Source organism: Lipophrys pholis (genome assembly GCF_963383615.2).
Source record: "Lipophrys pholis genome assembly, chromosome: 3".
NCBI lineage: Eukaryota > Metazoa > Chordata > Actinopteri > Blenniiformes > Blenniidae > Lipophrys > Lipophrys pholis.
In genome coordinates this window covers 23,277,640-23,290,979 of record NC_137627.1, presented here as the reverse complement: position 1 = coordinate 23,290,979, position 13,340 = coordinate 23,277,640, and the positions used below count along the sequence as shown (strand labels likewise).

The following is a 13,340-nucleotide window of genomic DNA, read 5'->3' as shown; positions in this document are numbered from 1 at the left end:
CGCTCACGCTTGCTCATGTGGATTTGTTGGGTTTCTCTCTGTTAAAAGTGCCGACAAATGACTGTGTTGTATTTGGCGCTATACAAAAAAAGTTGATTTGAAATAGTCTACACGGCAGGTGTTTGTAGTGACGTCATCTTCCACAGGGGTTTTTGTTTTCTGAAAAGAAAAACGTTCTTTCTCGCTGAAGTTATTGTACATTCAGACTATCAGCCACCGTCCTGTGACGCACGCACGCACGCACACATACACATACACATACACATACACGCGCGCAGCCATGCCGAGGTTTCAATGGAGACTTTCTCAGTCTGTTTTTCAACCAATATCAAATTAGCCGCACCTAAAAATTCAAAGTTTTGCTTCACATGTACAAGATGAAGTAGGGAAATATTTACGTTTTATATACAAAGCAAGTATAATGTTGTGGATTTTCAGTTGTTGATTTGAAATACTGACCATCAGGATTATCTTATTTTAATGTATTGCACATGGATTTTTCTCTTTTTAAACAGAGATAAAAATATATTTTATTGATCTATCGACAGAACCTGCAATCGAGCTTTGCAGTGGCCTCGTCTTAAATTCACGTGAAGTTCAGTATTTGAAACTGCAGAACAGAGGGAGTCTGTCTGGAGAAACTCATGAAGACAAACACTAACACACTGATTCACACCTTCCATGGAGCCAAGAGTCACCACTGAACATAATGAGCATGTCTTTGGATTGTGGGGGGAAATTCCAAGGCAGAACACGCACATCTCATGGAGAAAAGTACAAACTACTGTAACACTATTCTCCCCTAAACTTTTAAAATAATTTTTATGGACACAAGAAGGACCGATGAGGAAGTACCTATGGACCTTTGAACAGTTTCTGGCATCGGCCTTTGTGCCACCAAATCCCTACATTGGATGAGGATGGACGTCTCTCACTAGTGTGGGCCGTCACTTCACAAATGTGTTCCTTCAGTTGAATATCAGAGATAGTATTCCTCCTGAGGTCTTTCCACCTGTATGAAGCTCTGCAGCCTGCTGGCCACCATCAGCGAGTCCTCGCAGCCCTGCAGGGTCCGTTTCAGCTCCTCCCATTCCACACTGATCCCATCAAACGGCAGGAGCACCTCGATGGCCCGGCCCTGGTGAGCAGTGGCCAGATGCTCTGCTTCTTCCTGCACAAACAAACGAATGCTCAGATAAATGAAGCGTTGCAGTCAGTGAAAGAAAAAAGTGCCATTAAACAGGCAATATATCAAGTACAGTTGTTTTATATATGGAAGCCCAATTTCTGCCACTTTAAAAGAAAAAAAAAACTTAAATCAGAAAAAAATCTATGAAATTCAAAAAGTATGACTTACTATCTCATAATTTGATTTATTATCCCATAATCATGACTTACTCTCTTAAAATCTCGATTTAAAATCTCAGGATTTTCGATTTAATATGTCATCATTTTAACTTAATATCTCATAATTTTGACTTAATATCTCATAATCTCAACTTAATATCTCATAATTTTGACTTAATATCTCATAATCTCAATTTAATATCTCATAATCTCAACTTAATATCTCATAATTTTGATTTACTATCTCATAATTTGAACTTAATATCTCATAATTTTAATTAAATATGTTATAATCATGACTTACCGTTTCATAATTTTGATTTACTATCTCAGAATTTCAATTTATAATCCCATCATTTTCATTAGCTCATAATCATGATTTACCAAGAGATTTTTCCTAAACTTAAGTGTAAGTATTCTCATTTTTATTTTTTAAGTGGCAAAAATGGGGCTTCCATAATTCTCTGACAAATTTCCATCCAATGTTTTCTGTTCCCGTCTCTATTTTCCTTCGATGCCCCACCTGCAGGTGCAGTAGTTTGGGCTCCAGCACAGAAAGAGCGCCCTCCATGGTGGAGAGGCGTCTCTGCAGGGCGAGGACTCCTCCCAGGTCGCTGCCCACATACTGGGTGGCGTCGATGGCTTTCCTCTTCTCCTGGATCTGGGACTTGATCTCGGCACATTCCAGGAGGTAATTCTGCAGCCGCAACATGGAGTCCAGCTGGTCTTTCTTCTGTTCCACCAGCTCCACGATGCTGTTCCACCTGGTTCACAGGGACCAAGAGAGGAGGTTGAGCGGGAAGCAGGGAGGAGGAGGAGGCGTCTTAATGTCAGGGAACACGTGTCATTGTATAACACACAATTGGTAACACACACAAAAGGTCCCATATTAGACAATCCCACTGAGTAGTCCATATGACGTCTTTAAGACGTCTTCAGGGAGGCCAGAATGCCTTATATAAGTTTTTTTGTACATCTTTCCTGGACATTGTCTGGAAATGTTGAAACAAGACCTCTAAGTGACGTGACGCAATAAAAAAATTTTTTTTTAAAGTGACATCACCTGGGATTGATGAAAATTATTACAAAAGCCACAAATGATATTTTTAATTAAGTCTCACCATTAATATTTATTCTTTTGGGAAATAGAAGTAGTAGTAGTACAGTAGAAATACAACTCCCAAAGCACAAAGAAATATATATGGTTAAATTAATGATTCACATACTATGTAGAGAAAGAAAGTGCATCAGCATTCCGTTGGACTTGGTCCTCAAATGTTTCGACTATCAAAAAAAATAAAGGTTTGGAAATGATGTACAAGAAGACATTCAGGAGGCAAAATGGGGAAATTGCTCGTTATAAAGCCCAGACTGAGTCTGTTAATACGAACGATAGACCGTTACAGTCCAAGTGGTCAATGCGAAATTCATCTCACGTCAAGCAAGCGTAGTCAGATGTTCCCTAAGAAATCTGTGATTGATTGTAAAACCCATTTAAGTGGGAAGGAAATCGCTTCATGTGCCAAACTTTACATACTGGGTTTGTATCCTGAGGATTTTGCTGTACCCTTGCAGCAGTCGCTGCTCATTGACTTTGGACTTTTACGAGCCAGACGGATAATTGCACTTTTATGGAGGAGTACGGATACACCCTCTGTTGGACTGTGGATAAAAGAACGAGCTGCTAGTCTTGCCTTGGAAAGACGAACATGTATTGTTAAAATGAAGGACAAGAAATCTGCCCATTTATGGGGTCTGTGTGTGGTTTTCTTGGAAAACCACGATTCTGCATGTTTAGATCTTTCTATTTTGTCCTTTAATCGTACGCTGCTAGGGTCTGTTTTATTAATTCTATTATTGTACTATTTTAGTTTCACTTATTCATGCATTTTTTCAACCTTCAATTTATGGTTATTTTCATGTATATATTTGCATCTTCCTGCCAGGGTTGGAGTAATGTCGGTTGTTCATTTGTTGAAGGATTTGTTGGGCTTGTGAAGACCTGATATAACCTGAGAGACGGCGTCCCGGTTCATGTGAGACAGTCGTTTGCTCTCGGCTCTGAGTCCCGGCCTCGTCTGCTCCTCACGTCGACATATCGTCATACAATATGTTCCCCTGAATCTGCTCCAGACCAGCAGGTCTCAACACACACACACACACCCGCTCAGCCAAGGAACACACACACACACAGCTCTTTGCCACAGCCATGAGGTAATGTCAGTCTCAACAAGCACTCAGGAAGGAAAACAGCTCGGTGGCACTGACCTCAGAGCCAAAACACTTTTCTTATCAATGACCGTGCAAAACAACGGAGGTAAAAACCCAGGATGGCAAATCCAACGTGAGTGTTGTGGGGACAATAAACAGAAAAACTCTGAAGGGGGTTTTCATGGAGAAGAGAGCCCAGATATTTAGTGATTTGTCAGAGCGCACATTAACAACAACAACAACAAAAAACATCAAAATAAATTACGAATTTATCAGTTTTTTGGAAAACATGCAAAGTTTTCCAAAATAGGATTCACTCCTACAAACTGAAATCTATGAACTTCTTCACTTTCATCTTAGCGAAAAGGTTACAAGTGTTTTTCACTTAACGGTGTTCACTGTGGCGAGCACTCTCGCCTCACAATGCGACGGGCCCCGGTTCAAGTCCGGCTGGAACCTTGATGTAAGGAGTTCGTATGTTCTCCCTGTGGGTTTTCTCAGTCTAAAAAAAAAACATGCTTCCTTTGAGAGACGTTTTAAGGGTGTAAGGCAATATCAAATAACGGTGTGATTTTGTTAAAAAAGAAACTTTTTTTTTTACTAAAATTCAAACGTCACAACATAACTTTTTTTTGCCCCGACGATGAAAAGCCAGTATTTTACAATAACTAGTTAAATCGTCCTTTCCAAAGGTTGAAGCAGAGAAGAAAGAGTTTTCTTTTTTTTTTACTGTTAATATTTGTAGTCCTGTTGGCAATGTCAGAAACACATAAATCAGAGGCAACCGCATAAAAATGGATAAATATTGAGCTCCCTATAGCTCAATCCTTACTTATCTGTTTCACTGAGATTTCTCAATATCGTATAATGACCTATATTTTTAATACCGATAGAAGTCGACTGCCTCAAAAGTTGAGCGCTGGAACACAATTTTAATATTTAAAACCAGTGAGTGCGATGCGGAGAGACAGGCATTGGGGTTGATTTAGTTTTTTCGTGTTTATGGTTGTTTTTATTTTTGGGACAAGTGCTCTCGGCTGGCGTGGTCTTGAATGAGGAAGCCAGCACAGATGGCCACACTGAGACCGACACGACGCGCCAAGGTCACAAGACTCGTGGACTCGGCTGCCAGGGCTAACTGTGAATGGTCAACAAATACGGAAATGGACTCGCACACAGAGATCAGAGGAGCAAAGCTTTGTCTTTTCACACGGAGTGAGCAAAAGGCAAAAATCCCCCTCCAAAAAGAACAACTCTGACATTTAAATCAGAAAACTAAGAAGGGTGGAAAGATCAGACGACAAAGACCAATCCCAGAGGATTCAGGTCTCTGAATACCCGAATGGCTGATTACTCAAAGAAGGGTCGACACGAACAGGAAGTGAATAAAACATGCTAGGGGGCTGTGACATAAAACAGGAAATAGTGTAACAGATCACTCAGCCATCTAATAAAAACATGAACATGAGCGTCGAACAGAAGCATCACAGGAGACACTGATAATAATGAATCACGTGAGCTCCAAAACGAGGTTCGGGACACTTTGGGAGCACAAGAAACACAGAATATCTCACGTTGGACAATCTAACACAAGCCTGGGAAACTACACGAAGCTGTTGGTATGAAAGTCACAGTTTATGTTTATGAGGGTGGATGTTTACACCAGCGTTTATCTTCACTGGAATATCAGAGATTAGAGAGAGGGATGTTTACATGGCAAAACTTTAAAGTGAAAGTAGTAAATCTTTTGTGGCATTTTGGCTGTGTATGAAAAATACACTTTTTTTTAATACTTTGGTCTAGGTACGATTATTATCTGTTTGATTCAAAGTAAAACAATGACTGGATTGGAATTATTAGACAATGAGCCCAGGTACTTGATACTTGTGAATTCATGAATCTTTGTTAAAATCAGGATACTAAATGTATGGGCATGTGTGTATGTATGTACAAAGATATATGAAGGTATGTACCAGTATGTATAAGCATATATGAAGGTGGAAGCCTGAACGTATGTGTGTGTGTTGGGAGATGCATGAATAGGGGTGTGCATGATATGTCAGAATCAGAAGTACTTTAATAATCCCTGAAAAACAATAACTATCGATATACATTTTATCATCTAGAATTAAATATGAGAGAAAAGGATGGAGAAATAGAAAGAAAGTTATATATTTGTTAAGTTTTGAATAGTTTAATTTCTAAAAAACAAAGCTTCTGGCACAAAAAAAGAAATGCATTGTGTACTAGCTGTATGCAGAAGTTTTGTTAGAAAGTTAAATACAACGAAAATTAAAAAGGAATAAAAAGACTCTTTTTGAAAACAGCTTCCAGACAACAGCGGTTTTATCTCTCTGAACAGAGAGAAAAAACACACCAAAAAAACATGTTGTTGTTTTTTAAACACAGTAGTACTCGCATTTGTGCACTGCATTTGCTGGCAATAGTGTTTTGCACTTAAGACGATCAACAACAGTGTTTGTGCTGCTCATTCTTTTGAATTCAATGGTGCCCCGTCAGCAAAAACACTGTATACTCCGAATGTAATACACAGTCATTTGGATCAGCAGAGGCACATTTTCCAAATACACCAGATACTGAGAAGGAAGGACAGCTAAAAAGTACTTACATCTTGTGTGTGTGTGTGTGTGTGTGTGTGTGTGTGTGTGTGTGTGTGTGTGTGTGTGTGTGTGTGTGTGTCTGATTTCATTACAAAAAATAAAAAATACCACCAACTACTGCCCTGGAATGCAAACTACAGCATTTTTAATATTTCTTGCTTCCCCGTGTGCTCATCATAACATTTATATAGTTTACATTTTCTGGAAGGTAAACTAAATGATTACTGAGAATGCAAGTATGACAGAAAGCCCCTTTTTTATTTTTCAATAACTGCAAACTAAACAAGAGTGAAAAGAAAACTTTCCTCCATCTTTCCGCTGACAGATCGAAGCCGTTCTCTACAAATGTGACGATGATCATAACACAAGAAGCCGGGGTTTTAAGAGCCACTGTGGCTGTAACGTCAGCGTTTTCTCCGTACCTGGAGTTGAGGTGGTCCTGACAGCCTCTGACTTCTGTAGAAGACGGATGACCTCCGTCGAGGAGCTGCTGCACAATCTGATTGACGTCCAGGATCCTTCCCATCAGGCTGTTCATCTCCTGGTCCAGGCTCTCGAACCTGCAAGACAGGCCGATGTGATATCAGGTAATGTGTTCAAATCTTCAGAGGAAAGGTAGTAATGCTATTTCAAAAAAACTGGTGCAAAATGCTACACGGCGCCAAAAACAGTAAAAATACAAACACACACCCGTCATGAAACTATTACATAATATAAATAAGACCTGTACAATTTGGAATCACAGACATCTGACTGTGATAAAGACATAAAAATGATCTGTAAAATAAAAATAGATGAATAAATACCAATAATAAACATCAATATAGACTGTAGGCAAGATCCCAAGAAGGTAAGCTTGTCTGAGAGCTGATAAATGTTTTAAACTCCTCATAATGTGTCAACAGGAGTGTGTGTGTGTGTGTGTGTGTGTGTGTGTGTGTGTGTGTGTGTGTGTGTGTGTGTGTGTGTGTGTGTGTGTGTGTGTGTGTGTGTGTGTGTGTGTGTGTGTGTGTGTGTGTGTGTGTGTGTGTGTGTGTGTGTGTGCGAGACGAAGATGACAGAAGTAGAAAGACTGAGTAAACCACTTAAAGACAGACAGCAACATCTGAACCAGCTCCTGAACTAGAGGAGGTTAAGACAAAATCAACGCCACCCCCACCCCTCCGCCACACCTTCCTCACCTGTGTGCCACCACCTCTACGTCCTCCAGCTTCTCAGGGATCTCCATCTTGTCCAGCCACTGCTCCTTCTCATCGATCCAGAGCTCGCAGGCGTTGACCTCGCTGAACATCCGGTAGACGGCGAGGGCGTCATGGAGCCACTGCTGTCTGAGCACCGCAACCTCAGCGACCTCTGTGTACAGCTGCTCCACCTCCCCCATCCGCACCTGCACCTCCTGCAGGGAGGAGAGCAGCGTGACCACATCACGGGTAAATCACAGAAATCTAGACACGGTGAGTTAAAGTCAGACAGGCTGCCACCTACCTCCTGATCCCGGTACTGCAGAGGCAGCGCCACCACGTGTTTGCGCAGCGCAATGACGTGCATGCGGTGTTTGTCCACGGCCTCGCTCACGCCTCTGTGCTTCTTCAGCAGTGACTGAGTGGAGTACTCGTCGTGTCCAAAGTCCTCGCTGGAGACCAGGCGGTAGGCATCCTGCAGCCACGCCACCAGGTCGTCCGTCTCCGTGGAGAACTGGAAGAAGTTGAGCGCCTCCTGCAGGTGGCCCAGACGCTGCGCCGCCTGGTCCTCCAGGCTCTTCCACTCTGCTTTCACCTCCATGATGCGCTCCTGGATCCCCGCCGTGCCGAAGCTCTTCTCGCTCAAGATCTGCTTCCCTCGCTTCATGGTGTTCTGCAGGAGGAGCAGGACAGACCAACATCAGCTTCACAAGTGACCTTTGGCTAAGCTTCGCCTCCGAACACAAAATAAACCAACAGCATTCAACTACCAACTGCCCGACTCGAGAAACATCTCCGCTCCAGAGGGAAGCATCAGATCTGGCGAAACTTTTGTTGTTTTCTGGGCTATTTAATTCATTTAACACTCAAAAATGGCGAAACTATGCAACAGCGATACGAGGATAAACAACAAGGTTTACTTTATCACATTTCCAAAACAAAACTTGGACTAATGTCTCCTGTGGGTTTAGCCTGTCGCGGTGTGGTTTCTGCACAGCTGCCATGTAAACATGCAGTCAGCTGAAAAGTGATGTGATGAACAAGAAAACACGTACATGTGCACTAACTGCACTACACTGTCAAAAGAAGTTGCTGCAGCTGTGCGCTTGTTTTTGTATTGTTCTCAGCTACGTGTACTCCTTTAGCACCACTATGAAGTTTTCTTTGAATTAACTGTGTGAATGGAGTCTAAGTATTAGACTTTGTTCAAATTCTTAATATTTTTATGAAGTCAAACTCAAAAATGTGATGTGTTATGAACGTACATTGACAGTAAAGGCTTTTCTTTCTAGGCTGATAGTGATGAAGTATATACTCGGATGCTGTACACTCGCTTTACCTGCTGCAACCTCAATTTGAACCCTGGTACCCCAAACTCACCTCTGTTAATACACATGTGGTATTTATTTTTTCACCTTAAAGGCTATTCCTTTACAACTTCTTTGCATTGGTCTGACTACACTTATCTTGCAGAAGTTTTACACCATTAAAACACCATTAATTAACCCACTGAGGGTTTTATATAACATAACTTACAAAAAACTGGAATATGTGGAGCAAAAAAACTCAAATGACCTATGTTACATGATCACAATTTCAAACTGTAAAACGGTAAAGAAATAAAGTGCCCTTCATATTTACCATGAACACAATAATTTGCTGTTTTCAGAACTAAGTCGTTTTCAAAAATCATCATGCTTACAGGAAGCAGGTACATATAGTTCAGAACAGGATTTACAAGTACTGTAAGTATTCCAGGTGCAGATTCCCCTTCACACACACACACACACACACACACACACACACACACACACACACACACACACACACACACACACACACACACACACCTGCAGCAGTGAACGGTGAGCCAGCAGTTCCCCAGCCAGAGTCTTGTGTTTCTGCAGTAGCTTCAGTACGCTGCTCAGGTCCTTCCCGTAACCCTGAGCTCCCAGGATGGAGCTCTTCTCCCTGATCCAGGCCTCCGACTCCTCCAGCTCCTGCGACACCAAACAGGCAGCGTTTCACACCGTTTGTCACATTAATGGATAAACAAGACACGTTTTCTTGCAAACTTAGTTAAGTTGACAATGTAAAGAAGGAGCAAAATTAGATAACACAGAACAAGTGGATAGAATATCAACGTAATCGAAGTTAAGATGAAAAAAAATAAAGCTGAAAATCTTAAAACACGAGAGGTAACACACCTAAACACGACTCAAAACGAGGTTGTCTGAGCAAAGTTTGTTCACGTGTCAGGTTATTCTAAAACCTCAGAAGGCCAAGCTGCATTATTAAAAGGAGCATGGGAAATCAGTGTAAATGTTTTGAGTGTACTTACAGACGTCAGCCTTCAATTGCAAGAGTGAAAAGCTTATTATAGAGGAGTGAAACCATGAAAGTGAGATAGTGTACCTGAAAAAAGGCCCACAGCTGTCTGGACTCCTCCAGCTCAGAGCGCCTTTTGGCTGCGAGCTGTTTCAGCTCCTCCAGACAGGACGAGACGTGGTTTACCCGGTTACAGATCACCTGCGGGTCGCATGGCTGGTAACCTGACAGATTTAATCAAGCAACAACAAAAAAAACAGCCCCTCAATCATTCAATCTCTGAGCCAGCTTCATAAAACATAACCACAGCTGAAGTGAGTGTCAGAATCGAATTAAAATCAGTTCAATCAAAATCCTCTTTATTGTCATAAGCAAACAACGAAATTGAGGAAGGAACTAGGAAAGCACGATAAATAAAGTATTTATTTGGGGGGGGTTTCGGGACAACCAGAGTGAGCACGCTGGGCCGTCAGGGCAAATCGTGTCATCATGAGACGAAGGTCTGGTACGTCTTTCTGAAAACAGGTTTGAAATAAGTTGTGCAGTTTCTGAATCTGTCTGTTTTGGTTCCCCTTCAGCGAGTTTCAAAGTTTTTTTAAAAGTTTTGCGATGCGCCGAACCTCAGCTCCCAGTGCCCCATTTAGATAAAGTTGTCCGGATACAAGTTTATCCAAATGAGCTGCTGCCCCGCCCCGGGGCACCGCGCCACAACTAAGCTTAAAACACACTGTGGAACGTTTCACAGTGAACGGGAAGCTTGAAAATGACGTATCCTGTGGACACGGGATTTTGACGCGTCGACTCCGAATTATATTGTTATCAGTAATATTTTCTTTTTAAAAAATATGGGCACATATCCAGCATCATGCATCGATATGGTGCATCCTACTTGGACCCGATACAAACAGAGCTGAACAAAAAGTGAAATTTGTGTGTGTGTGTGTGTGTGTGTGTGTGTGTGTGTGTGTGTGTGTGTGTGTGTGTGTGTGTGTGTGTGTGTGTGTGTGTGTGTGTGTGTGTGTGTGTGTGTGTGTGTGCGTGTGTGTGTGTGTGTACCCTCTATGGTGGAGAACTTGAGTGCGGCAGTGTTGAGCGTCTCCACCCTCTCAGCCTGCACAGTGATGTCCGCCTCCTGCAGACTGTGTTTCTGTAGCAGGTCGTCCACCTCCAGTAGATGTTTCCCAAAGTCCTTCGACAGCAGCTGCACCTGGGAGGACGACAAGAAAGGAGGGAAATCTGAGTTCATTGTGTCTTTTTCGCCTTCAACTTCCTTTTTACATCTTTCACTGATGCTGTAATTCCCAAAAACGCCTCACAGCAGATATAGATCCTGTAATTCCCAGTTTTTTCCCTAATGTTTTCTTACTTGCGTGTCCTCCATCCAGTCAATCATGTACACCATGTCCTGGAAGGTCTTCTGCAGAGCCAGGTTCTTCTCCAGCCGCGTCCTCCTGCCGGCCACCAGCTCCTTCAGCAGACTCCACTGCCCCAGGATGTTTTCCTTGCGCGCGGAGATCCGCCGGATGTCGTAGTATCCCTCGGTCTCCATCTCCACCGCCAGTTCCACCACCACGCCGATTCTCTCCTCGTACGAAGCAATGTCCGCCTCGATGGCCTCGTGCTTCTTCATCGCCGCCTCAACGGCCGGGAGGTCGTAGCCAAAATTGTCCTGCAGGGTGGCAAAGAGAAAGTATTTAGCACATTTCCTTCAAAAGAAGAACGTGTCCCCTCCATTTTGTGTTTTTAACACGGATCCCATCCTCTTTGAATGGCCAACTGTTTGCTGTTGTTTTTGCAGTTTTTGCAGAATCGTTAACGGAAATCCTGGCACACTATTCCTGAATTTTCTGCACGTTTTAATGTGCTTTTTTATTTATGTGCTCCCATTTTCACCACAGTCCCATTCACTTTAAATGTCAATTTTTTTCAGTTTTTTTTTTTTACAATTCTTCAGAAACGGTTTGCTGAATAGTTAACAAAAGTCACAGCGCACCATTTCTGAATTTTCCACATGTTTTCATGTACTTTTTGTGTAAGCGGTCCCATTTTTGCCATAATCCAATCCATTTTGACTGCCAGGTAATCTTTGCTCCTCTCCTCTCCAAGAAGCATGCACACAGAATAAACCCTCAGATAAGAGTCATAATAAACTGATAGGATGTTCAGATTATTAGGAAGTAAAACAAACTAAATACAAACCATCTTATTCTCAATACGGCCACCCAAACAAACAACAGCAAATTAACCAGCTAAAAACGTATAAAGGAAAAAAAAAAAGGTTTTCTTAGTTTCAGCATAGAAAAAATTTACCTTTAACAAAAACTGTCATGAACAACTTGGAATGTTTTAGCAAACTGAAATGATTGTTTGATTGATACACTTGGGGTATTGCATCATAGCTTAGTTAATTTTACTTGTCTTTATAACATAATTACATTAAACTCCAAAACATCTTTAACATGTTTAAATCAAGAACTCACTCAATAATGCAAAAAGTGCAGTCAACATTTCAGTCTCTAACATGAACCTTGCAGGTGTCCCCACCTGTGAGACAAGCCTCTGATTCTCGTTGAGCCACGCTTGCCTCATGGTAGTTTTGTGGTCGAAGCGCTGAGCCAGCAGCTCGAGCTTCTCCTGACGAATCAACTCCTTCCTCAGAGCCACGCCCCTCTCATGCTCCGCCTTCTCCAGCCGCTCCCAGGCCTGCGCGGTGAACAGGTAGTGTTGATAAAATGGTTAAACAAAGAAATCACTGTGAATTCAATTAAAAGTGCAGACGTGAGAAGTTGGACCTTGTTGATGTCTGAGATGAGCTTCCCGTCAGTAGGCACATAGGGTTTCTGGTTATTGGCTCTGAGTTTGCTTTGGATGGTGAAGAGAAGGACCTCGAGATTCCCCTTTTCCTGAAACCTGGAGAGCGAGCAGCACGACACTTTGGTCAGGACTTTTAAAACGCAAAAGGAGGAAAACAGGCTGCAGTGACAAAATTTTCCAGCGGTGAAGAGAAGGACACTTGAACAGTGGTCTGACTGACAGGATTGAGGACTGTGTGTAAAGACCGAGTCCTGCGTCCTGAGCCCCCAGTACCCGTCGTTAATCACTGCCTGAAGAGATCCTGCATCTTTCAGTGCATCTCGATATAAAACACACCGATCAGACTGAACAGAAACATGTCAATCACTGACCGCAACTGGGATCTTCTCACTATGAGGGGAGATTTGTAACTACTGCAACACAATAAGACCTCATCCAACCGAATTAAACACATATAAGAAACTTTACCATCCAGCTTTGCTACAGATATCCAAACTATAGGTTGAGAATTTAAAAAAACTGATGTTTAGTACTAGTTTTTAGCCGTTTACCACTTTCATCAGGTTGTTTGCTCACACTTCTCAACATATCGAACATCTTCTGGCAATGAAAGCAAATGAGTCTCACATCAATACAAACTCGTTATTTAACTCTGAGGCTCCTCCTGATTACGGATGTAACCATGGTTATCTTACAGAGAGTCTGAAGTTCCTCAAATCCAACATCATCCAGGCAGAAATGAACTGAACTGATCTGAAAGATGTGACATTCTGAAAGATTAAAAACAACTTTAGACGAGACGAAGTAAAAAGATCACTAACACTGGCACCAGCTTTTT

The 13,340-nt window shown here is 42.1% G+C and overlaps 2 protein-coding genes across 2 annotated transcripts in view; both read right to left on the bottom strand.

The window, feature by feature from the left end:
* The window catches only part of kcnk6 (potassium channel, subfamily K, member 6), a 242,276-nt gene that overhangs the window by 155,733 nt on the left and 73,203 nt on the right, over positions 1–13,340 (bottom strand). The window lies entirely within an intron of this gene.
* sptbn4b (spectrin, beta, non-erythrocytic 4b) overlaps positions 1–13,340 on the bottom strand; it is a gene marked incomplete at its 5' end in the record, with an annotated part of 88,169 nt that overhangs the window by 59,645 nt on the left and 15,184 nt on the right. The window contains 11 exons of the mRNA XM_080459790.1: positions 1,013–1,171; positions 1,871–2,111; positions 6,602–6,739; positions 7,361–7,575; positions 7,665–8,033; positions 9,211–9,360; positions 9,776–9,912; positions 10,745–10,895; positions 11,055–11,357; positions 12,233–12,391; positions 12,481–12,598. Coding sequence (XP_080315916.1) covers positions 1,013–1,171; positions 1,871–2,111; positions 6,602–6,739; positions 7,361–7,575; positions 7,665–8,033; positions 9,211–9,360; positions 9,776–9,912; positions 10,745–10,895; positions 11,055–11,357; positions 12,233–12,391; positions 12,481–12,598 — 2,140 coding nt within the window. The remainder of the gene's footprint in view (positions 1–1,012; positions 1,172–1,870; positions 2,112–6,601; positions 6,740–7,360; positions 7,576–7,664; positions 8,034–9,210; positions 9,361–9,775; positions 9,913–10,744; positions 10,896–11,054; positions 11,358–12,232; positions 12,392–12,480; positions 12,599–13,340) is intronic.